Source organism: Pelobates fuscus, chromosome 3, assembly GCF_036172605.1.
Source record: "Pelobates fuscus isolate aPelFus1 chromosome 3, aPelFus1.pri, whole genome shotgun sequence".
In the NCBI taxonomy this organism is placed as follows: Eukaryota; Metazoa; Chordata; class Amphibia; order Anura; family Pelobatidae; genus Pelobates; species Pelobates fuscus.
This window is the reverse complement of record NC_086319.1, coordinates 302,522,783-302,547,673: the sequence shown is the minus strand read 5'-3', so window position 1 is coordinate 302,547,673 and position 24,891 is coordinate 302,522,783. Positions and strand designations below refer to the sequence as shown.

The following is a 24,891-nucleotide window of genomic DNA, read 5'->3' as shown; positions in this document are numbered from 1 at the left end:
AGTGGCTACTGTCCATTTAAGCTGACTTCGGTTAAGATGGTTTGTGCGGATTTAATTAATTGAAAATGGGAAGACCATGTGGGTCACGGATTACTTATCAGTTGCATTTGTTTCCCGGCATGGAAATGGTTACAGTAAATCCCCTATTGACCTGTAAACCACAATCTAGGAGGAAGCTCATCACAAGTCTAAAACGAAGGATAGGCTTCCCTTCTCTACAGAACTCCTGCCAAGAACAATGAAGGATTTTCCTGTACAAATAAAACCTTTCAAGCGGAGAAGACCTACAGCAGAGATATATCTGGGGCTCTTTTGATAATTGCAGTTTGGTCTGCTTGGTTACAGGGTGTGGATAAAGCTAGGAGGTAGAAGAGCATAAAAGACAGCTCTGCTCTCTAGGAAACATTGTGTGTTACAGTGTTACAAGAGTTTAAGCTGCAAAAATGAAAGGGTTAATAGAAATACAAGTATTAGCTCTGCGCGAATAAACCAGATTAAAGATAAACACACTCAGCTGTGCATCTCGCATCGGACAAGTTATTAATAAACAGATTATAGACAGTGCTTCAATGCACAGCGCCCTCATATGGCTTTAATCATAACTTGGAAGATATGAAACTTCCCTTATATAGATATTAGAGAAGAGGTTTTTATGAAATCACAACACATCTGGAGGTGCATAGAACCACAGGAATGTTCTATTTATTCATGAAACTACCGACTCTATAGATAATATACTGTACATGTAGGCAAACCTGCTACAAAATGGGTAAAAAGCTAATTAAAGCTAACATGAAGCATGTTAACAAATGTAACCTTAGCAATATATATATATATATATATTTTATATTATTGCTAATCAGCCAGCAAATATTACACAAATAATCCTGCATAAAATAATGATGCAATTCACAAATAAAAATGCGTGCTGCTTCCCCCTAATCTCCCTGGATCAATCCCTGAATGTGTTGTGCATTTACACGAAAACATAAATAAATGAGTGCCAGTCGTTTATTAAAAAAATGAAAAGCTGATAATTAAATCATCAACAAATAAAATTCCCACACAGACCAAAATCTGCTACAAAACACGCAATGAGTGTATTTGTCATTATAAATTGTATGCACAAACACTCCAATACCCTCAGCGGTCACTTTAATACACCTTACTATGGCTAGTTAGGACCCTCTATTTATATCCAGAGAAGCCTGAATTCTTTGTGGTATTGAGTTATAAGGTGCTGGAAATATTGTGGCCCAAGCCAACATAGTATGATCAGACAGTAGATGTTGATTTGCATTCAAATATAATTCTAAGTAAGTAAGTAAGTAAGATGATTACAGTCCAATGGTGGCTAAAACACCAGGTATGGAGTCTCTCTTGTCCGGTAAGAAGATGCGTAAAACAGGAGGTAGGTATAGCGCCTAGATACTCTCTAATAAGGACTATGTAACAAAAAGAAGAAAACAGAAGAAACTGATAGTGTAGTATGTAAGACTATAATGGGTATAAGTATGAAAAAGATGTGCACTCACACTTTTGGGAGCTTCAATACAGCTCCTACTTTTGCGCCTGGGCAGAATGATTCCTGCCTAAGGATAAGGTGCAGTGCTGATCCTTTGTTTGTTCTTCAATACTATTAAAATCAAGAACAAACTAAGAATTATCACTGCACCTTATCATTAGGTGGGGATCATTCCGCCCAGGTGCAAAAGTAGGAGCTGTATTGAAGCTCCCAAAAAGTGTGAGTGCACATCTTTTTCATACTTATACCCATTATAGTCTTACTACACTATCAGTTTCTTCTGTTTTCTTCTTGTCGTTACATACTCCCCAATAAGGACTATCTAAGCGCTACACCTACCTCCTGTTTTACCCAGTAGATGTAGTTTTGTCACCCGCACATTCAACCAGTTAATCTCTTGCTCATTAAAAATGCCAAAAGATTCTCTACTGTTAGGGTGACAATGGAGGAATCTCATGGTTATGTTCATGAATCCAGCTTGAGGGGACGGTGCTTTGTGATATGGTGTGTTCTTCCTTTGGATACATTCAGTAAAAGAGGAGTAGACTGTGGTGATAAAGTGAATTACAGCAGATGATCAGCAACATTACCCAGGCAGATTGTGGCAGAATAGATCCATGGGGCACTGTTAGAAAAAACTTTCCAAATGATTTACCTAGAAAAGGAACAGTTCAAATCTGTCAGTTTGTGTAGATAAATCATTTGGATATTTTTGTTTTGTTTTTTTAACAGTCATTTGTAAAGCTTGTTAAACTAAGGTTCAAATGACCCAGTCATCTATTGACAAATTCTATACCTCAGCCCATTAGTTTCCTGTGCTTTGGCGACAAAAGGGAACCTAATGTAGTCTTCTACAGCTATAGTCCATCCATATAGTTCAACATGCATTCAGAGATGACATGCTCTTCTACATTGCCCGGTTGCAATGTGTGTTTATTTTAGTTACTGTAGCCATCCTGTCACCTTGAACCAGTCTGGTCATTTTTCTGACCTTTGGAATTAAAAATGTATTTACGCTCACAGAACGGACAAGCACTGGGAGTTTTCTTGTTCTTTTGAACCATCCTCTCAAAATTCTAGATATTGTTATGCGTGAAGATCCCAGAAAATGATCAGTGCCTGAGATATTTAAACTACCATGTTTGGCACCAATAATCACACGGTAGTTGATGTCACATTTCATCCACATGCTGATGTTTGAACATAAACCTTATCTCACTTATCATGTCTGCATACTTCTATCTAAGAGGGTGCAGTTATCCAATTGGTTGATTAGATATTTGCATTAATGAGCAGTTGTACACGCGTGGCTAATAAAGTGGCCACTGAGTGTCAAGATTAAAATAGTGAATTTATCACTCTATTTATATGTGTCCTTTAAAGAATAATTTACATTTGCTGCGTACCTTAAAGGGATATCTTTATTTGAGCACAGCCTTGATCATGTGTTTTGCTGTCTCCAGTGAATTATTAATTGTCTATGTCTCTAATAATTATAGCCACATTTCAATGAAAGGGTTAACCCTTACTTTCCATTTTGCTTTTCCTATCTCCAATCTCTTTGGACTCCTTCCTAATGTACTGAGTCTCTCAGTATCTTCTCATGCTCCATTCCATCTCCAACCTAAACTAGCACTGTATTTAATACTCCAACAATGTCTTGTTTCTTAAGTCTCAATACATATTTGATTATCAGCAATATTTAACTGCTGCTTTAAAGGAACCCTATAGGCACCCAGACATTTATTCTCAATTAAGTAATTGTTGTGCCATTTCCCCCTCTTATTAACTTAACAATTGAAAACATTGCAGTTTAAATGCCTTTAGTGGCGGTCATACTGACAGCCACTAGAGGTGTCTCTGCAGAAATCAACCATTTGATTGGCGTAGCATTTTGCTGCGCATGCACAGTAACTTCCCAATACTTTCCGATGTGAAAGGTGAGCCAGCAGGATGAAGAAAAGTAAGTTAATCTCACCCTTCAAGCCCTCACTTTAGGGGGGGGGAGGGGGAAAGAGGGGAACTTTCCCTTCTTTTGTCTTTTTACTTCTTCTTTCTTTAAGACTCAATCTCCACTTCCAGTTCCTACAGGCTTTTCCCATGTTGTAATTCAACACATCACATTAATCTTCTTGTATCATCCCATCGACAATCCCCATCTATACCTCACATCGTGTTTCTGCTACGGTCATTCTTTCTACATTTTCACTTCAGCTGCCCTATCAATCTACCGTGCCAGAGTTAACGTTATCTCCAGCCTTTTTTCCCCATGTCCAAACTTCCATACTTCAACATATTTTTATTCACTGCTTGTTAATCAATTCCCAAATTCTTCCTTCTTTCTCCATGATAAATTCTTGAGTTATCCTTCTCAAGTATCAATCCTTGCCTTAATTTCCCACTGTCGACTTTCCTCCATCTCTAATGCCTGCATTAACTTTCCATCCCAACTCCCATAGACAACACACTACTCTTCCTCTGTCCTGCTGTGCTTCCAGAAGTAGGCTCTATGCTATTTGCCCTGAACCAGTGCATCATAAAAGCTTGTCTCGCTCTTTCCATTAATTTCTGATAACATAAAATATTTTGGGGGGAGCAGCATGGAGTTATGTTCTTACTGCTTAAAGCATACTGATCGCACGTGATGTTGAAAGGAATGGTGAGTTCTGGTTGGAACACTTTCAAGTGGAGACAGCAAGAGAAGCTGACTTCACACGACATCAAAGGCAACAGCACAAGTCAGAGGTGGGTAGCAGATTAAACACAGCCAAAAGAACAAATCAAGGCCAAGCAGCATGCAATAGAGAAAAGCTGATAAATAGGAGAATGGTGGTAGCAGGAAAACAAGCATTTAAAACAGAAGTCTGATTTAAAATACAAAACAGAGATCAACAATAATACACATTGGTCACAGCCACTAAGCCAAGAAATTAAAGAAACTGAAAGCACTGTTACGGTTTCATCTCATTGAAGTGGTTATAGCATCTGGAGTCCACTGGTACTCTCCTTCCACTCCGTGTTAAACCATTTTTCATAGTTTAATACTAAATGACAGTCCCCAGTAGCTCATCCCGTCTGTGCTGCTTGGGTTAATTAAGAAGCATTAGCCTGAGAAGCAATGGGGTGCTGTGATTGGCTGAGTGTGTGCTTTCAGTCTATCATAGTGCCCATTGCAGGTATGTCAAGGTATAGCTAGAAGGAAGTATGTAATCTCTGATTAGCCACACCTCCAGTAGTAGCTGCGCTATAGGTACCAAGAACCTTTTTATTTTAGTGTTAAACTGCTTGAAAATGGTTTTACATTGAATGGAGGGGGGGGGGGGCGGAGCCAGCACTCGAGCGGACAGGTCGTGACATTTGATTGCTCTGATCTGTGGCCACCAAAGGAGACAATAAAGGCACCTGCAGGAGCTGAAACACATATTGGCAACGGACGTGGTGGAGGTCAGTTAAAAGGTACATACAGTCGGGGGACGGGAGAAGGCAGTAGAGGTAGGATTGCGGAGCTTGTAAGGTTTTGCACTGACTCAGCCTACAGTCTACCTGGCATCAGGGAATCTTGTGAGTCTATGCAGACCAGGACGGCTCCTTGGCACAATAACAGTGGCCGAACTATCTGCTTATATAAGAAAATAAAACAGAATCTGGGTGCCAAGCAGGATTTAAGGTGTTAAAAATCGCTTCACACTCTGGTACAATTCCCAAAAACTACCAACAAGAAATAATGTGAAATAATGAGTGGAGCAAAGAGAAACACCAAATATAGAGACAATAAAGAAAATAGAATACAAACTTTTCAGTTATATGATGGTTCCTCCGAATGATGTGGTTATTTGCAAAGAAAAAGAAAAAAATATGCAGTGATAGTGCAGATGGTTAACAATAATAGAGAACGTGTTTCCCATCTATTAAGCAAGACTTCTTAGCACTTTTGTAGCATCTCAGTAATAAGGTGCTTTCAATGTTTGAGATAAAAAATGACATAGATTTATTGTCTGCTACATGCAGAAAAATATAACATCAATACAATTGAAATATATGAAGAAAAATAGCAATAAATAAAAAGGGTGGGTTTGCTAGTGCCCATACTGCTAGTCTGTGTGTATCCCCAAGCTACTTCTATGTAACATTGATCTTTTTATGTAGATAAAATAGATGTCACAATTCGCACTTTATAAGGTACATGGTCACTTTAAGAGCTAATACCTGTTTATAGATGAAATTGTAAAATAGGCTTTTTTTATGATAATTTTTGGTTTAATGTAAGTAAGCACAAGCTTTGGTTGCTATTTTATTATGAATTAAATTTAAGTAATAATCTGTATATTTTTTAAGTCAGAATTACATTGGTTTTAATAAACATATTATTGTAATTGGGGCAATTTGAAATCAACCTATCATGAGGGACTTTGCCCTATTTATGCCCATAACCAACATGGTGGTTATGAACACGTCCTGAGGAAGCCGCAATACGGCGAAACGCGTTGACGTCACGTAAGGGGGAGGAGCTTGTTGTGCACGGAACTCGGAGCTGATTCTCGGGGATACACACAGACTAGCAGATCTGCAAACCCACCGAGCCCGGAGAACACAGTGCAGCCTGCCTGCCACCCCACTATTAAAAGCTGAAGCAGTGAGTTACAGCATATGCTGTTTAAACTCACCACCAGATTCAGTAAGGGGCCAATCACCCTTTTTATTTATTGCTATTTTTCTTCATATATTTCGATTGTATTGATGCTATATTTTTCTGCATGTAGCAGACAATAAATCTATGTCATTTTTTATCTCAAACATTGAAAGCACCTTATTACTGAGATGCTATAAAAGTGCTAAGAAGTCTTGCTTAATAGATGGGAAACACGTTCTCTAGTATTGTTAACCATCTGCACTATCACTGCATATTTTTTCTTTTTCTTTGCATATAACCACATCATTCGGAGGAACCATCATATAACTGAAAAGTTTGTATTCTATTTTCTTTATTGTCTCTATATTTGGTGTTTCTCTTTGCTCCACTCATTATTTCACATTATCTGCTTATATATGTAGACTCTTTTTGGCCCTGCTTAAGTGGAAATCAACCTCCACCATTTCGGGGCATGCGATTTTCGGTGTCTTTAGCTCAGCTGGAGCGAAGTACAAGGGGTCCTGCGATGTGATTGCACAGCTGTCCTTTACGAGGAGATTAACTAGCAATTATAAAAGTTGCCAGGAGAACGCCTTCCTATTAGTATGAAGGCCACACCTTGTCTTTTTATCAAGACCTTTCCAGGGCTACCCTAGGATCGAAGCTCTTGCCAAGCCATGTTACCCGACTGCACCAGGATGAGTAGATAACCTATTAATGGGGCAACCCTAGGTCCCTGATAGTGGAGAGGTCCTGAACATGGTTCACGCAGTGGATGCGCCGCTGTTACTTGGGGAGCTGGGGCTTTATCCATAACTTACCATAGTAGAAAGTGGTCAGAGCCGGGGAGCAAGGAGTGAGGCTGTAAACTAAACCAATTTGCAAAAGATAAATAGATTCAGCGCTGACTCCAAAAATGGCAGCACCTCTGGTATTAGAATACCCTAATAATCCAAAGACATATAGTGAAAAGAATGAAAACAAGTTGCGCCAAATAACTAGACAGTACTGTTATTGCTAAGGAATACAGTTGTATGCAAGTACTAGTAACTGGAATCTATAGTTACAAAGAATGTCCACGTAAAACAATAAGAAAGTCCTTGATAACGGTGGTAGTTGTAGTAGGTAGTTTGATGTATTTCGCCAATTAAGATTCCAAGATATGAAACGACAATACATAACAGAGAGTACAAACAATAGTGTGATATTGTTCGGAACCAGTGCAGAAGCAATAATTGTTTTAAAAAAATACACTCACAAACAAGGAGCCATCTGTTGGCTTAAATGTATCTGCTTCTACCAATATAATCCTTGTCACAGGATATTAGATGGAGAATAACAACAGGGTCTTCATAGGGACACTGGTACGTCTTACGTTTTCTTCACAGCATACGCATAAACATAGAGCTACCAATTCTGCTTTTAGTAAGATCCTAAAGAGGTATAATCCCTACTCACGGATAAAGCTTGTAAAGATGTTAGTCCGTATTTTTTTTTTACTATATACCTATTGGAAAGCACGGAGGAACATCCTTTATGTTTTACGTGGACATTCTTTGTAATTATAGATTCCAGTTACTACTACTTGCATACAACTGTAGTGATTAGCAATACCAGTACTGTCTAGTTATTTGGCGCAACCTGTTTTATTTCTTTCAACCAATGTGCAGGCTGGCACTTGGCCCTTGTCCGAGGGGTCTACCTGCTGACGGTTGTAGGATTTGATGCCTTTTTCATCCACAACGGGCAGTAGCTTTTTGAGCTCTCACAAATGGGCACAATGGTGACACAATTGGCTGTTTATCCATGGCTCCACAAGTTTAGAGTTACAGTTGTTTTATGATTGGCTTTAGATCCCTCACCAGACATTACTGTATGCAGCTTTCTATTTTAGAGTGTTATAGCTAAACATTTATGATATCCCTCGGTGTTGGGTCGGGCTCCTCCGACGTCAGCTGATGGAGTGGAACCTAATGTGCATGTGCGGTGAGTGAAGACGCTCATTAGGCCTTCCACATAGGAAAGCATTTACTCAATGCTTTCCTATGAGACTTTTCAAAGTGCTGGACACCCTCATGCACAGAGTAAGGATGTCAAGCTCAATGAAACTGTAGGAAGCGCCTCTAGTGGTGGTCTGGTAGACAGCTCTAAATACATTCTGATCCTCTCTAAAACGGCAATATTTTACATTGCAGAGCTAAGGGAATAAATACATTGCACCCAGACAACTTAAATGAGATGAAGTGGTCTGGGTGCCTATAGTGTCCTTTTAAACGGCTCTGTAGTTTGAGTCTGTTAATCTTCTCAAATTAACAGTAATCTCTTTCTACATAGAATCCTGAATGCATAACACCTCTCCAAAGCCTGCTTTTTTAATCTTTCCCAGTTTGGATCATTTATTTTCCTTTGCATCTTAGCTCTTCTCTTTCATCTTGTTCTTCAAAAACGGTCACAGTTACCGATTCAGACTGCAGTCTTCCTCTATCCTACTATTTTGTCTCTTTGCATATACTGTTTTTAACTTGATTGGGAGAATGACTTTCAGAAGAACAACGTCTCATTTCCTATATCTTTCCAATTAGTCTCTTTTCATTTTAGATATTACATACGTAATTGATTTGGTCAGATTCTACATAAGAGCCCATGATGACATAGGACTCAGAGATTCACAGAAAATATATAAAAATGTTGTTTTGTTTTTAAAAAAAACCTTTAAAAAAAAACCTGTACTTTAGCCACTTGGTGAATCAACTGTGGATTTGATTAAGAAGCAGTTTATTTTCTCAAAATGATGGATGTAAACATTTAACCAATTTAGGAGGAGATTCTATAATACAAGCAAATCTCTACTAATTGAATATATATGTATCCACAGACATCAATGGGAGAACTACTATTCTATAAGTTTATCTATGGTGATAGATTCTTATTCATACACATCTTAAATCTGTAATTTTTGTTATAGATAAAATATAACCCTATATGGAAACTAAATGTAATAGCCTTTAACGTGTTTTCACCTTGAATTTTGCTGAAAGGATATTGGATGTAAATGAGAGGCGATCAGACATAGTTGTGCCCATTAGACTAGCTCCTGGACCAGCACAATGCCTATTTTCCAATGTACAGATAAAGGTTTGAAAAGCACACCCACAAACGCAGTCTCATAAGCAGGCAACACAAATAAAGTTTCCTCTACAATATACTTTCCTCATTCAATAACATATTGGGAAGCTGCAAGGAGACATATTCTAGATTAAACCCTTGTCTCTTGTCTACTCCAAACTACACACATTTACGTGTTAGAATATATTCTGATTTTACCAGTCATGCACAAGCAGATTGGATATTACAATAAATAGGTACACACCAGTCCTGAACATGTGCTGACAGATGCAAAAGAATGGTTTTGGCTCAGAACTTCTCCAGTATAAAAGCAAAGATCATCCAGCGGTAACTGAGAGCGGATTAAGTCTCCGTGGTCGGTTTTCTCCTCTACGATGAAAGTCGAAGCAAGAAAGCGGTGGTCTTTCTGCAGGTGTAAATACAGGTCTCTACCAAATGCAGGTAGATGGATGTATAAATAATCGGGGTACTTTCCTGGAATGGAGCGTGGTCTACGGAGACTCTTCAGGGCTGGCTTCCCTTCTCTCTGCAATGGGGTTTCCCCAACCCATAAAATCTGTGGGGTCACAATTTCCACTCCAGGATCGGAGGAATCAACTAAAAAAAATATATATATATATATATTAATTACAATCACTGTTATAAAAAGAGCACGATAGATATTGCAATAAGCCCGCACTTACAGACATATTACTATTTATAGATTGATTCATACATATACACAAATAAATACAAACAATGCTAAATGTATGATTCTTGTAAAGTACGACTTCGATCTCCATTCTGGCAAAGATAGGATTTAGTGTATCAGTGTCAATGGGACTTAACTGGTTGCACTTCAGAAGATTTTGTACTACAATTCCCAGCATTCTCTGAAATACACTGGGTAATCATAAACTCTAACAGGCAGTAACACATAATATAGCTGATTTGCTAGTACTAACTACTACTCTAAAACATTCTACTGTATCCTGATCCCTAACCCAGACAGCCTCTAGTGTCAGTGTTCCTTCTTTGTGCCTCTGCTAAAAAAGTATCAGTTAAGCCAAAGACCCTTTCAGAGAATCAGCTGAGCTGGAGGCTGCTGCAGCAAACACTCTGCTTCCAGCCGGACTACAACTCTTAATGAACGGAAACTATGATGTTCAGAGAGGGGGGCCCTGCCAGGATCGGCTCAGGTTGAAACATCAGCTATGGAAATATAAAGGGCCTCTTCACACTGCTCCCCCCTGCCTTCCACACAGCGCATACATAACTAAATTTACAGGGCCATCCGGACATAGCCTGACGGGCCCCAGAGCTGCATAAACTGCTAATGTATAGTGCTCTAGAGGCACCGAATACATATTAAAACGATACACCACATTCAGAATAACTAACATGCCAATGGATCTAACTTTATCAGACAGTACAATCTGCTATGAATAAAGTGACCATACTGCCCCTTAAATCGGGGACATTTGCAGAGCGTTCATTTCAGTTTAGTCAGGCACGCTACCTTTTTCTATAAGAATACATTCAAAAATGTTATATACAAATACTTTTGATTTTGGAATACTGCTTTTTAGCAAACACCGGCCTTGATAGGAGTTTCCATTTAAATTTTTCTTTTTTTTTTTTTTTAATAAATAAACTTAAAACAAAACAAAAACAACAAAAAAGCCTTTTACTTTAACAATCATTTGAATTCCTTTTTCAGATTCCCAGGGCTGCATTAATTGGAACGCAGTTCTAAACCACATTCCAGAGAGATTTAACCCTTTTTAAAGGTGTACAAAAAGCTCAGAGCAGAATACGTAGTATTCCATCAGTATGCTAACAGACACGTGTGGCCAAAATATATAAACACAGGAAGTAAACACTTGTCTGCGCTATATAATGTATATTACTAATTAAAGGAAACATACTGCTGAAAAAGGAATGTGTTTTGAGCATCGTGTCGCACTGTAAGCATTTATTGTAGCTGTAAGGCTTACTAATTACTTAGAAGGTTTGAATTGTCATCCCCCTAGGCTGTAAGAAATTATATAATTCCAGGATTCAAGTCCCACCCACCTAGCCAGGCCTTAAAAGTTACTCTCAACTGCAAGCTTGTCACTAGGGCCAGCGCAAGGATTTCAACTCATTTTCCCGGCATTATAGGGTCTTTGGGTCCCCCCCACCCTCAGGGTCCCACTCCCGATGGGCTGAAGGGGGAGGAAGGGGTTAAATTCGTACCTTTCTCCAGCGCCGGGCTCCCTCGGCGCTGGAGACTCTCCTCCCTCTTCCGACGTCATCCGCCGAATTTGCATGCGCGGCAAGAGCCGCGCGCGCATTGAGCCAGTCCATAGGAAAGCATTCTCAATGCTTTCCTATAGACGGCAGCCTCTTCTCACTGTGAAAATCACAGTGAGAATCGTGGAAGCGCCTCTAGCGGCTGTCAATGAGACAGCCACTAGAGGCTGGATTAACCCATATGTAAATATAGCAGTTTCTCTGAAACCGTTATGTTTACAGCTGCAGGGTTAATCCTAGATGGACCTGGCACCCAGACCACTTCATTGAGCTGAAGTGGTCTGGGTGCATATAGTGGTCCTTTAACTTTGCTGCCCCCCGCCGATTCTTTACTAGATACACCCAGTGGCGTAGCTAGAGCTCTTGCCGTCCAGGGCTGCCCCTGAGTTTGCCGCCCCTATCTCGATCCACGTCATGTCCGGTGCAGTCGCGGACATCCGTGGCTGCACCAGACATACCTCTTTTAAGTACTCAACGCCTCTAGCCCAACAAAACAAAATTTTCATCTTTTTTAAAATATACACCCAATGAATGCATGCATGCAAAATTAATTCAGGTACTTCATTGGGGGCATATCTACTAAACAGTGATTTTATTGGGGAGCTTTGCCCATTTGGGCAGAGAGTGTTCCTTTAAATAATTGTTACTAAAGCGCTTCAGTATATTTAACTTTTTATTGGTGTGAAAGGAAACACACTGATTGAATGTAATTTTATATACACATTTAAAAAAATATATACTTTTATTTTTTGGCAGGGAGGAAGGGGGTGTATGGAGGGGGGCTGTGGAAGGTGCAGGGACGGAGTGGGATCTGTGCAAGGAAGGAGCGGGACGGTGCAGGGGAGGCAGAGAAGAGAGGGGATCTGTGCAGGGGAGGGAGAGGGAAGAGGGAATCTGTGCATGGATAGCAGGGGTAGAGGGGATCTGTGCAGGGGAGGGAAGAAGAGAGGGGATCTGTGCATGGAGAGCAGGGGTAGAGGGGACCTGTGCAGGGGAGGGAAGGGGAGAGGGGATCTGTGCAGGGGAGGGAAGGGGAGAGGGGATATGTGCATGGAGAGCAATGGGTAGAGGTGATCTGTGCAGGGGAGGGAAGGGGAGAGGGGATCTTTGCAGAGGAGGGAAGGGGAGAGGGGATCTGTGCAGGGGAGGGAGGGGGAGAGGGCATCTGTGCAAGGGAGGGAGGGGGAGAGGGAATCTGTGCAGGGGAGGAAGGAGGGGATCTGTGCAGGGGAGGGAGGGGATCTGTGCAGGGGAGGGAGGGGGAGAGGATATCTGTGCAGGGGAGGGAGGGGCGATATCTGTGAGGGTGCAGTGAGGAGGGCGCTGTGCAGGGAAGAGCCTACCTGTTTTTTCTCTCAGGCTGCCCTGCTCCTCCTCCTCACTCGTAGGACAGGATGCAGAAGGAGTGACCTTGCTACCCATCCCATGCCTCCTGCCCTGCCTCTTCCCCTCTCTCTCTGCACCGCAGGGAGGGTTACTGGCAAGCAGAGAAGGATCGCTGCCAGTTCTCACTCAGAGGGTGGGAGGGAGTATGGGAGTCAGCAAGGACCTTGCCACCCCAAAAAGTGCCCCCCCCCCCTTGCTACACAACTGGATACACCCCCAAATAAAATATACTTTTATTTTTTCTTTATGTTTTTCTGAAAACCCTCTGTGCCAGGGCATACTTCGATCAGACACTTCTATTTGAGAAGCCTCTATGCTGGAGCTGCGCATGCATATTCAATCACCGCTTTCCTATGTGCACATTGAGAATGGGAGCCCCGTGGAGCTAAAGGAAATGGAAGAAAACCTTCCTAGCTGTCAAATGCCTCGTTTCCACTGAGCGGATCGGTTCGGGTTGGTACAGTTTGGAAGGTTTAGAATGGACCAGCCCATTCTGGTGAGCGTTTCCACTGCAAGTCAGACCTTCAGGGCCAGGCGGGGTTTAGAAAAAATGCTCTTCCTGTCCACCAATCAATGGATTGTATAGTAGCTCCGCCCTAACAGAACCGTTTTATTTTCTATGGCCCAACACCTGAAGCAGGACCCTGAATGGATTGGTACGGTTCGCTTGTATGGACCACTTTCATAATGGAAACACCCAAAATAGCGAACCGTACCGAACTGAACCGATCCGCTCAGTGGAAACGAGGCATAAGGGACAGACAGGGAGGTGTTTCTGCCCCAATTACAAAAAGGGCCAATTTTTATTACAATCGACAGGCTCCTGACATGTAAACACTTCAATAAGCTGAAATGCTTTATGTGTATGGAGTATTCCTTTCTGTTAGCAAAACTAGTGTCTATACCCACGCTCTCATCAACTTTGCCTCAGTTTTATGCTTCACTTGCAGTCTCCATCGCTGCTTACTCTTCTTTAATTAAGCTTTCCTTTTACCCTTTTCCCAAATAGGTCTATCCAAGAAATGGTGAGTTGAAAAATTAGGCCAAGATAGAAAAGTTGGAAAAAGTCTCCATCTCATCTTAGTTCAAAAAAGTTTTTGAACGTTGTTATTTTGACCAAAATTTTAAGCTTTAGAGACTTATCAAATCAATGTTTAGTGAATAGACTCCAATTGTATACCTGCTTAATCTTTTTTTTCAAATGAGATAGGCACATAGTAAGAAACTGACTGAGGAAACAGAAAAGGGACCGATCGATATAAATTCACGCCAAATACACACACACACACACACACAAACAAACTAACTGCCTAATACATATACAAACGGCCCAATACATACATACACCAACACACACAAACTGCTTCATATTCACATACACTGCCTACTACATACAATCACTCAAACTGCCTAATAAATACACCAACAGATGCACACTGTCTCATACTCACATACACTGCCTACTACATACACTCACTCAAACTGCCAATACATACACTTACTTAAACTGCCTAATACATACACCAACACATGCATAGAAACATAGAGTATGACGGCAGATAAGAACCATTCGGCCCATCTAGTCTGCCCAATTTTCTAAATACTATCCCACGCATGCTTAAACTCCTTTACTGTGTTAACCTCTACCACTTCAGCTGGAAGGCTATTCAATGCATTCAATACCTTCTCAGTAAAGTAATACTTCCTAATATTATTTTTAAACCTTTGTCCCTCTAATTTAAGACAGTGCTCTTGTTGTGGTAGTTTTTCTTATTTTAAATAAAGTCTCCTCCTTTAATATGTTGATTCCCTTTATGTATTTAAATGTTTCTATCATATCCCCCCTGTCTCGTCTTTCCTCCAAGCTATACATGTTAAGATCCTTTAACCTTTCCTTGTAAGTTTTATCCTGCAATCCATGAACCAGTTTAGTAGCCTTTCTCTGAACTCTCTCTAAAGTATCAATATCCTTCTGGAGATAGGTCTCCAGTACTGCGTACAATACTCCAAGTGAGGTCTCACCAGTGTTTTGTACAATGGCATGAGCACTTCCCTCTTTCTACTGCTAATACCTCTCCCTATACAACCAAGCATTTTGCTAGCATTTCCTGCTGCTCTATTACATTGTCCGCCTACCTTTAAGTCATCTGAAATAATCACCCCTAAATCCTTTTCCTCAAATGTCGAGTTTAGGACTATCAAATATTCTGTACTTTGCCCTTAGTTTTTTACGTCCAAGATGCATTATCTTGCATTTATCCACCTTAAATGTCAGCTGCCACGGGTCTGACCATTTTTCTAGTTTACCTAAATCATTTGCCATTTGGCTTATCCCTCCTGGAACATCAACCTTGTTACATATCTTAGTATCATTAGCAAAAAGATATACCATACCTTCAAGACCTTCTGCAATATCACTAATAAAAGTATTAAAGAGAATGGGTCCAAGTACAGATCCCTGAGGTACCCCACTGGTGACAAGCCCAAGCTTCGAATATACTCCATTGACTACAACCCTCTATTGCCTGTCACTCAGCCCCTGCCTTACCCATACAACAATATTCATACTCACACACACTGCCTAATACATACACTCACACAAGCTACCTAATAGGCACACGCAAACTGCCTATTACATACACCAACACACAGACACACACTGTCTCATACTCACATACACTCACACAAATAAACTGCCTATTACATACACCAACACACGCAAACTTTATCATACTCACATACACTGCCTAATACATAAATATAAATACGCACACACACACACACAGTAAGCAACCCTCCTTCGTCCCGCACATTTTTGGGTGAGGGCTGGAGGCACTGGAAGCAGCTCATTCAGTCAGTGTGGTTCCTGCTCTCTCCACTCTGTCACAGGAGGTCCTGCTGCCATGCTTGCTATTTGTGTCTATGGTCCCTCCCACACGGAATAGGACAGGGCGGCAGCGCATACATGCCCTGACATTCTCTTCTAAGGCTTGCTGTGCAGAGGCAGTGTCTTTGGAGGAGGGGGGGCAGGGGCCGGCTGGGAAGGCAGAGTAAGACTGTTTGGTGCTTGACAAATTAGAGTTAGTTATGGGAGAGGTGGGGTTAAGATTTTGTTTATAAACAGCTTTTTCCCTCTTTTAAAAGCACTTTAAACAGCAGAAACCATGAGGATGGCAGGAGCCAGTGGGAGGCAAAGAACACATCTCCATGATGGTCCAGACGAGCATTGCAAACCCTGCGGGCTCCCGCTCTTAAGGAGTGCTCTAGGCAACTGCCTAATTAGCCTAATGACAACGCCAGGCCCGCCCGGAGGATCAATGGGTAAATTTCTGCTCACCAGAGCTGAATCTTCACTAGCCAACGGCTATTGGAAATTTTGAGCCGTGAAATAACATACTAATTTAACAGAGTGATCCATGCAATTTAACATTTTTGGATAAGCTTTCCAATATATCATAAACACTTCATGATTTACATAGAGAAGTAACCATTACATTTTTACAGCTAAATCAACTGAAAAGTTTTATCATGCGGGTTTTCTTTTTTTCAACAGATTGTGATCATTTGAAAAGATCTTCCAAAAACATTATATCAAATATGGGGGGGGGGGGGGGGGGGGTGGTTGCACTCACCTGGACATGCCTAAATGGGGGTGCTGCTGGGGGCCATATTATACAATAAACAATACACAAGATCCAGCGCACTCTCCTATCTACTAAACAACAACTTTAATGTTGACAGATTTTATTAGTTTTTTTAAAAGTTTTTTCTAAAGGTTTTTTTTAAAAACACCTAATCTAGGCAAAAAATAATGGGGATTTAGATCATTATATGATCATACATTGCATAGGCCTGCCACAACGTCAATGTACCCCATCTTTGGCAGGTCCTACTCTCACAGTCTAATGTCTACTCTTATGTGAATAACTCACTTACTTGGGGGAATAAATTCCATCTGAGGCTCTCTGCAGTACAAGGCTAAATAGGGAACTTAGATGAGGCAACTGTAACAGGGAGGGGTGCAAAACCAAGGAGTTGGCAAGATCCCCAAATATATATATATATACCCCCCAAACATGGGGGGTGGTTGCACTCACCTGAACATGCTTAAATGGGGTGCTGCTGGGGGCCATATTATACAATACACAAGATCCAGCGCACTTTCCTATCTACTAAACAGCAACTTCAATGTTGACAGATTTTATTCGTTTTTTAAAAAGTCTTTTCTAAAGGTTTTTTTAAAAAACAAAAACAAAAAAAAAACCTAATCTAGGCAAAAAGTAATGGGGATTTAGTTACATTATATGATCATACATTGCATAAGCCTTTAAAAAAACCTTTAGAAAAAACTTTTTAAAAAACTAATAAAATCTGTCAACATTGAAGTTGCTGTTTAGTAGATGGGAGAGTGCGCTGGATCTTGTGTATTCCAAAAACATTCAAATGAAGGCCCTAGGAATTTTTCTAGACTTCTTTTAAGCCCCCCTCGAAAACAGACTTTGCATTACGTCCGCTGTTATATGATATTTACTCACTATACTTATTGTAAAGCAAAATTTCCTAAGTGCTCGTGTATCTGCCTTTTTTTAACTTAAAGCAGCTTTATCATCTTCTGGGGTCTTTGCTTATTTTGGTGACTTTTGGTGAATTCTCCACTTGCAGTGAGGGGCCATGGAGGTGCAGGGGAGGGTTTTAGGCATGCTCAGTAGAGGAAACCCCCCACCTGGCTGTTTTAATTGACAGTCGGGGGCGTTTATTTATAAAAGTGATAATTTCTATTAGAAATGTGCACTTTTGTAAACGGTCATTACTATGGGATACTCCTCACCCATGAAACACTTCAGCTAACTGAAATGCTTTATGGGTGCGGAATGTTCATTTAACCCTGCAATGTAAACATTGCGGTTTTCCTGAAACTACATATCAATTACATTGCAGGACTAAGTGGGACAGGGACACTACACCCAGACCATTTCAATAAGTGGAAGTGATGTGGGTGCCTTAAATGGAAACCGCCACCAACATTTTCATCTAGTGGATCCTTTCCAGCTCCTAGTGCTTTGTCTACCAGGAGCCCATGTTAGTGCTGTACTCTCGTGCATGCATGACAGTACAATACTGATGTCCAGGGAGGATTCCGCGGAAACCTCAACAATCAAAGCCTTTTTCCCTACAGCAGTTGCTGTTGTAGCTTGGGGTAGATGAAAAAACTTGACAGTGGAACTCTGCCGTTTTCAAGTTTTGTCAGGTGTAGGAAAAGTACATAAGACAAAGTAGTCCCTATTTTATCTTATGGTATCTTCAGACTTTGTTGGGATTTCAGTATACGTTTTATCTCTGTGAAATACCTTTTGTTTTGTTTTAGGGGGAGTGACAGTGCTGGTTTTAAGGTACTCTGCCATGCATAACATATGAGTTTACTTCTAATCTGCAATTAAATTTTTACTTCTGCCCTGAGCATTAGCCTATTGGCTAGCAAAGGTATTGATCTGCTGAAACATGACAAAATACTTCTTAAACATCCGGTTCCAGACTGGTGGTGGGTAAATTGCTGCATCTATCCTGCATCCTTTCTGATCTTTTCCTTAAATGATTTGCTTTTTGGGCCAGATTAGAAGAGATGCTAGGGGAGGCACAGAGATTAACGGAAGTTCTTAACTATTCATACAGTGCAGGTGTGGGATATGATGTACCTTCATGACACCAAATAGAATCTTTACCATCACTTTTGTCTATGCGTAATATGATGATGTAATATGTTGCTTGCAATATTATATAGCCCCTTCCCCCTCCACAGTTCATTAACTGTACTGTTTAACTCATTAACGTAACAAATGTATTGAACTAGCAGCCAAACTGCGAACGATAGAATAATATAGCAGAGTATTTAAAAATCTCCAACATATTCTTTCCTAAATTTGACAAATTAACTTCCAAGTCAGAGCAAATCAGTGTTTATTAAAATGAATCTCCAAGTGACGTATAGACATTTATACACATCTGGACAGTTGTATGTGTGAATATATACACATGAACACACACACACAACTGTCCAAATATATACACATATATATTGTAGAGAGAGAAAAAAGATATACACACACACACACATCATATAACCTACACACTGTTTTAAAACCTTTTTTTAACTTAGAGTAACTGATCCTATATACCACAATAAAATTATATCCTTTCTGTTACATCTTACAGCATTCAAGAACTTTTTTTTTTAATATATTTTACAAAGTAGAAGTCTGGCTGGATGACACCGGTCTAGCAGAACCTGTCCAGATGTGTTCTTCCATCAGAGGAGTCTGGTGTATGTGTGGCAGTCTCATGCCTCTGGCAGCATATAGCACCCTGGAAGGTCCAGCAGTACAAATAGAAAGGATGCCTGGAAGAGGGAGGACCCCTTTGAGCCAGGATCTGGGAATATTCTGCGCGCCTGCGCTGCCAAAGTGATGTTAACCTTTTAACTGCCAGGTGTGGTACTGCAAACATTGAAACCACTAGACTAGAGAGTCTGGTTCTGCCTATTTAGTGAATTTTAGCTAATGCTTGAAACACACACACACACACACATACACACATACACACATACACACATACACACATACACACACACTGAAAACTTTTTATTTTTTTTTAATTTTTACACAAATTAAAGCAACATTAAGGTAATTCTACATTCTTTAAGTTTGGGAAGTCTTAGTCCTTGTCCAAAGTTTAACACTGCCACATGAAGAGTTATGTATAAAAAGCATATTTTCTGCCAGCTTCTAAAAGTGGAGAAATCCGCAGGAGCATTCCATTGGTTTCCATGGTGACTGCTCCACCTTTAGAATATTGCTCTAGTCTAGAATTACACTGTATACATCAGCCCCAGTGTGACAGACAGACTTACAAATTGGCTAAGCTAAAGTGAAGGAATTCACTTACCTTGGGGTAACAGCAGGTATAGCAGGCTCAGAACCAGCATGTTATATGGCTGATGAAGTCCTTCTTGCAAGTTGGTACCTGGGGTTCAGGTATAGAATAGATGCAGCTTATTGATGTATATCACAGGATTCTCCAGTGATGGCTATTGTAGTAAGATGCACTCAGTTCTATGAATATCAAGTTTACTAGCAGAGAAAGCACTCTGTGCACTGCAGACAATATGCAGGGCAGTGATTCCAGCAGTTGCAGGTAATGCAGTGAGCACTGGCATGGACTAGGGACGTGCAGTGCAGATGATTCGTGGCAGCCCTGGAGGATGCAGTGTATAGATGCAGTGTGCAGCAGCCAGTCCTTACAGGTTGCAGTGCGCACAGACACCGGCTCTGTGCAGACTGTCAGCCTCGGAGAGAGCAATTAGCACCACAGGCAAACTCAGCTGGAAGTTTGGAGTACCGCCCACCGGGCACTGACTCCGCCAATAGCAGAGCGGCCGGGACACAGAGCTGCAGGGCTGCGGGCTCATATTGGGCAAGAGGACCAGCTGCGGGCGGGGTTAGGTGCAGTACACGTGGTTGTAACTCAGTGCTTGGTGGCGGCCGCCAGGGGGAGCACGAGGTGTGAGAGAAGGGAGGACAGGTGTGAGAGTTACAAGGAGACAAAAATGTTCGGGATAGTGCTGGGTCCAAGTTCATCAGAAGGAGACAGTGAGAGAGCTGGGTCCAAATTCATCAGAAGGAGACAGGGACGGAGCTGATTCCAAGTTCATCAGAAGGAGACAGGGAGAGAGCTGGGTCCAAGTTCATCAGGAGATAGTGAGAGAGCTGGGTCCAAGTTCATCAGAAGGAGACAGGGACAGAGCTGGGTCCAAGTTCATCAGAAGGAGACAGGGAGAGAGCTGGGTCCAAGTTCATCAGGAGATAGTGAGAGAGCTGGGTCCAAGTTAATCAGAAGGAGACAGGGACAGAGCTGGGTCCAAGTTCATCAGAAGGAGACAGGGACGGAGCTGGGTCCAAGTTCATCAGAAGGAGACAGGGACAGAGCTGGGTCCAAGTTCATTAGAAGGAGACAGGGAGCATGCTGAGTCCAAGTTCATCAGAAGGATACAGGGAGAGAGCTGGGTCCAAGTTCATCAGAAGGAGACAGGGAGAGAGCTGGGTCCAAGTTCATCAGAAGGAGACAGGGACAGAGCTGGGTCCAGGTTCATCAGAAGGAGACAGGGACGGAGCTGGGTCCAAGTTCATCAGAAGGAGACAGGGACAGAGCTGGGTCCAAGTTCATCAGAAGGAGACAGGGACGGAGCTGGGTCCAAGTTCATCAGAAGGAGACAGGGAGAGAGCTGGGTCCAAGTTCATCAGGAGACAGGGAGAATGCTGGGTCCAAGTTCATCAGGAGACAGTGAGAGAGCTGGGTCCAAGTTCATCAGAAGGAGACAGGGATGGAGCTGGGTCCAAGTTCATTAGAAGGAGACAGGGAGAGAGCTGGGTCCAAGTTCATCAGGAGATAGTGAGAGAGCTGGGTCCAAGTTCATCAGAAGGAGACAGGGACAGAGCTGGGTCCAAGTTCATTAGAAGGAGACAGGGAGCATGCTGAGTCCAAGTTCATCAGAAGGATACAGGGAGAGAGCTGGGTCCAAGTTCATCAGAAGGAGACAGGGAGAGAGCTGGGTCCAAGTTCATCAGAAGGAGACAGGGACAGAGCTGGGTCCAAGTTCATCAGAAGGAGACAGGGACGGAGCTGGATCCAAGTTCATCAGAAGAAGACAGGGACAGAGCTGGGTCCAAGTTCATTAGAAGGAGACAGGGAGCATGCTGAGTCCAAGTTCATCAGAAGGAGACAGGGACGGAGCTGGGTCCAAGTTCATCAGAAGGAGACAGGGACGGAGCTGGGTCCAGGTTCATCAGAAGGAGACAGGGACGGAGCTGGGTCCAAGTTCATCAGAAAGAGACAGGGAGGGAGCTGGGTCCAAGTTCATCAGAAGGAAACAAGGGACGGAGCTGGGTCCAAGTTCATCAGAAGGACACAGGGAGAGAGCTGGGTCCAAGTTCATCAGAAGGAGACAGGGACAGAGCTGGGTCCAAGTTCATCAGAAGGAGACAGGGACGGAGCTGGGTCCAGGTTCATCAGAAGGACACAGGGAGAATGCTGGGTCCAAGTTCATCAGGAGACAGTGAGAGAGCTGGGTCCAAGTTCATCAGAAGGAGACAGGGACGGAGCTGGGTCCAAGTTCATCAGAAGGAGACAGGGAGAGAGCTGGGTCCAAGTTCATCAGGAGATAGTGAGAGAGCTGGGTCCAAGTTCATCAGAAGGAGACAGGGACAAAGCTGGGTCCAAGTTCATTAGAAGGAGACAGGGAGCATGCTGAGTCCAAGTTCATCAGAAGGATACAGGGACAGAGCTGGGTCCAAGTTCATCAGAAGGAGACAGGGAGAGAGCTGGGTCCAAGTTCATCAGAAGGAGACAGGGACGGAGCTGGGTCCAAGTTCATCAGAAGGAGACAGGGACGGAGCTGGGTCCAGGTTCATCAGAAGGAGACAGGGACGGAGCTGGGTCCAAGTTCATCAGAAAGAGACAGGGACGGAGCTGGGTCCAAGTTCATCAGAAGGAAACAAGGGACGGAGCTGGGTCCAAGTTCATCAGAAGGAGACAGGGATGGAGCTGGGTCCAAGATCATCAGAAGGAGACAGGGGTGGAGCTGGGTCCAAGTTCATCAGAAGGAGACAGGGACTGAGCTGGATCCAGGTTCACCAGAATGAGGCAGGGAGAGTGCTGGGTCCAAGTTCATCAGAAGGAGACAGGGAGAGAGCTAGATCCAGGTTCATCAGATGGAGACAGGGACAGAGCTGGATCCACATTCATCAGAAGGAGACAGGGAGAGATCTGGATCCAGGTTCATCAAAGGGGATCGAGTGCAAGATCCAGATTCAGCAGAGGGAGACAGAGAGAGTGCTGGGTCCAGATTTACAAGAGAGTGAGAGTGCAGGATCCAGTCCAGATACACCAGAAGGAAAGAGTACAGGATCCAGCTTCATCAGAGGGTGACAAGGAGAATCCTGCATCCAGGTTCACCAGAGGGAGACAGGAAGAGTGCTGAATCCAGGTTTACCAGAGAGAGAGAGAGAGAGCAGGATCCAGATTCACCAGAAGGAGAGAATGCAAGATCCAAATTCATCAGAGAGAGAGAGAGAAAGTGCAGGATTTAGATTCACCAGAGAGTGATGGATCCAGATTCACAAGAGAGAGACAGGGATAGTGCTGGATCCAGTTTCACCTATTGGAGAGAGTGCGATATCCAGATTCATTAGATATAGAGAGTGCAGGATCCAGATTTACCATAGGGAGACAGTGAGAGTGCTGGATCCAGATTCATCAGAGAGAGGGAGAGTGCAGGATTCAGATTCACATGAGGGAGAGAGTGCACGATCCAGATTCACCAGAGGGAGAGAGTGCAGAATCCAAATTACCAGTGGGAGAAATTGCAGGATCTATATTCACCAGAGGAAGACAGGAAGAGTGCTGAATCCCGATTCACTAGAGGGAGAGTGCTGAATCCAGTTTCGCCAGTGGAAGAGAGTGCGGGTCCAGGTTCACCAGAGGGAGATAGTGCAGGATCCAGATTCATCAGAATGAGAGCGCAGAATCCAGATTCGAGAGAACTCAGGATCCAGATTCATCAGAGGGCGAGAGCTCAGGATCCAGATTTAGCAGAGGGCAATTGCAGGGTCCAGTACGGAATTCAGATTCACCAATGGGAGGGTGCAGGAGACTAATTAACCATAAAGAGAGTGCAGGTGCCCAACTCACCAGAGTTCTTATAGATGTGGAACCATATGTTGAACCATTACAGAAAATGTATTCATCAACATCATGAGGTTTATTAATTAAAGTCTTATAGGGCAATGCATTGAGATGCACACTCGGGTATTTATATTTAAAAGAAAAACATTTATAAATTACCTGGTAATTAACTATACCTATTTTTTATTAAATAAGCTAGGTATGTAATTATCACTACCTTTACCGTCAACAGATAGTGAACTTTCAAATTGATGTAAAGTTCAGGCAAGAATCTAAATGGACGGGAGAACAGTTTGGTTTTGCATTAGGTTGTGTCTGTCTAATCTTGGTACATGCTTTGAGCAGGCCTGTGATTCAAAAGGAATTCACTAAATGTATAACTTGCTAATCTGAGAAAAATTGACCGGTGTAATTGTAATGTAAAGAAACGTGATGAATTTACAAAGTTAGTGCAAATTTCATAACTAAGTAGTAAATTATAGTAATTATCAACATATTAATGTCTGACGATCATCCATTACCAGTGTCAACAGTGCCAAATTATGTACAATATCACCATTCTGGTCCGTTTTGACAAAACCACCATTCATGAATTGGTGACAAACAGTGGCAGTTTGACCATTAGAACTCTTTCAAGAAGAGTTATCAACACTTTAATGGAAACTTCTTACACTTCAGCACCTAAAATGACTTGAACTGTTAACTAAATATTCCTTGTTAAACCAATAAAATGGCAAATAAGCACAGCAACTAGTGTAATTGACAACATAACACACATAATTCCTGAAATTACTGTTTTTAAAGAAATACACACAGTTCCATATCCATATTATACACAAGTGTCACTTATTAGAATCATCAATGCTTTTAGCAGCATGTAATCATCATCTTGTCATGTGATCGAAAAGGTGCCTTTTTTGTTGTTGTCATTAACTTTGCAATATGACCCTATTCAGAAGATTATCCTACAAATCAGTTTTCTGACTTTTTATCTCTTTGAAAGCGCTGTTGTGAATACAGCCAGAATATATTATGGATCGGTTACTGATGGTATATTGTAAATTACTTTGAGATGGTCAATTCCTGATTTAATGAGTACCTCTGTAAATTTGAATTAGAGCTAGATAGGAGCCACATGGTCCAGCAGTGCAAAGTGGGTCCATTATAATTAGAAAATACTTTATGATCTTTCAGCTCATGTTGCAAATCATAAAAT

General features: G+C 41.9%; 1 protein-coding gene across 1 annotated transcript in view; it reads right to left on the bottom strand.

The window, feature by feature from the left end:
• The window catches only part of ADAMTS17 (ADAM metallopeptidase with thrombospondin type 1 motif 17), a 294,708-nt gene extending 274,624 nt beyond the window's left edge, over positions 1–20,084 (bottom strand). Inside the window, exons 1-2 of the mRNA XM_063448834.1 lie at positions 19,881–20,084; positions 9,526–9,878 (exon numbers count right to left, since the gene is read on the bottom strand). Coding sequence (XP_063304904.1) covers positions 9,526–9,878; positions 19,881–19,920 — 393 coding nt within the window. The 5' untranslated portion in view covers positions 19,921–20,084. The remainder of the gene's footprint in view (positions 1–9,525; positions 9,879–19,880) is intronic.
• Positions 20,085–24,891: the final 4,807 nt, after the last annotated feature.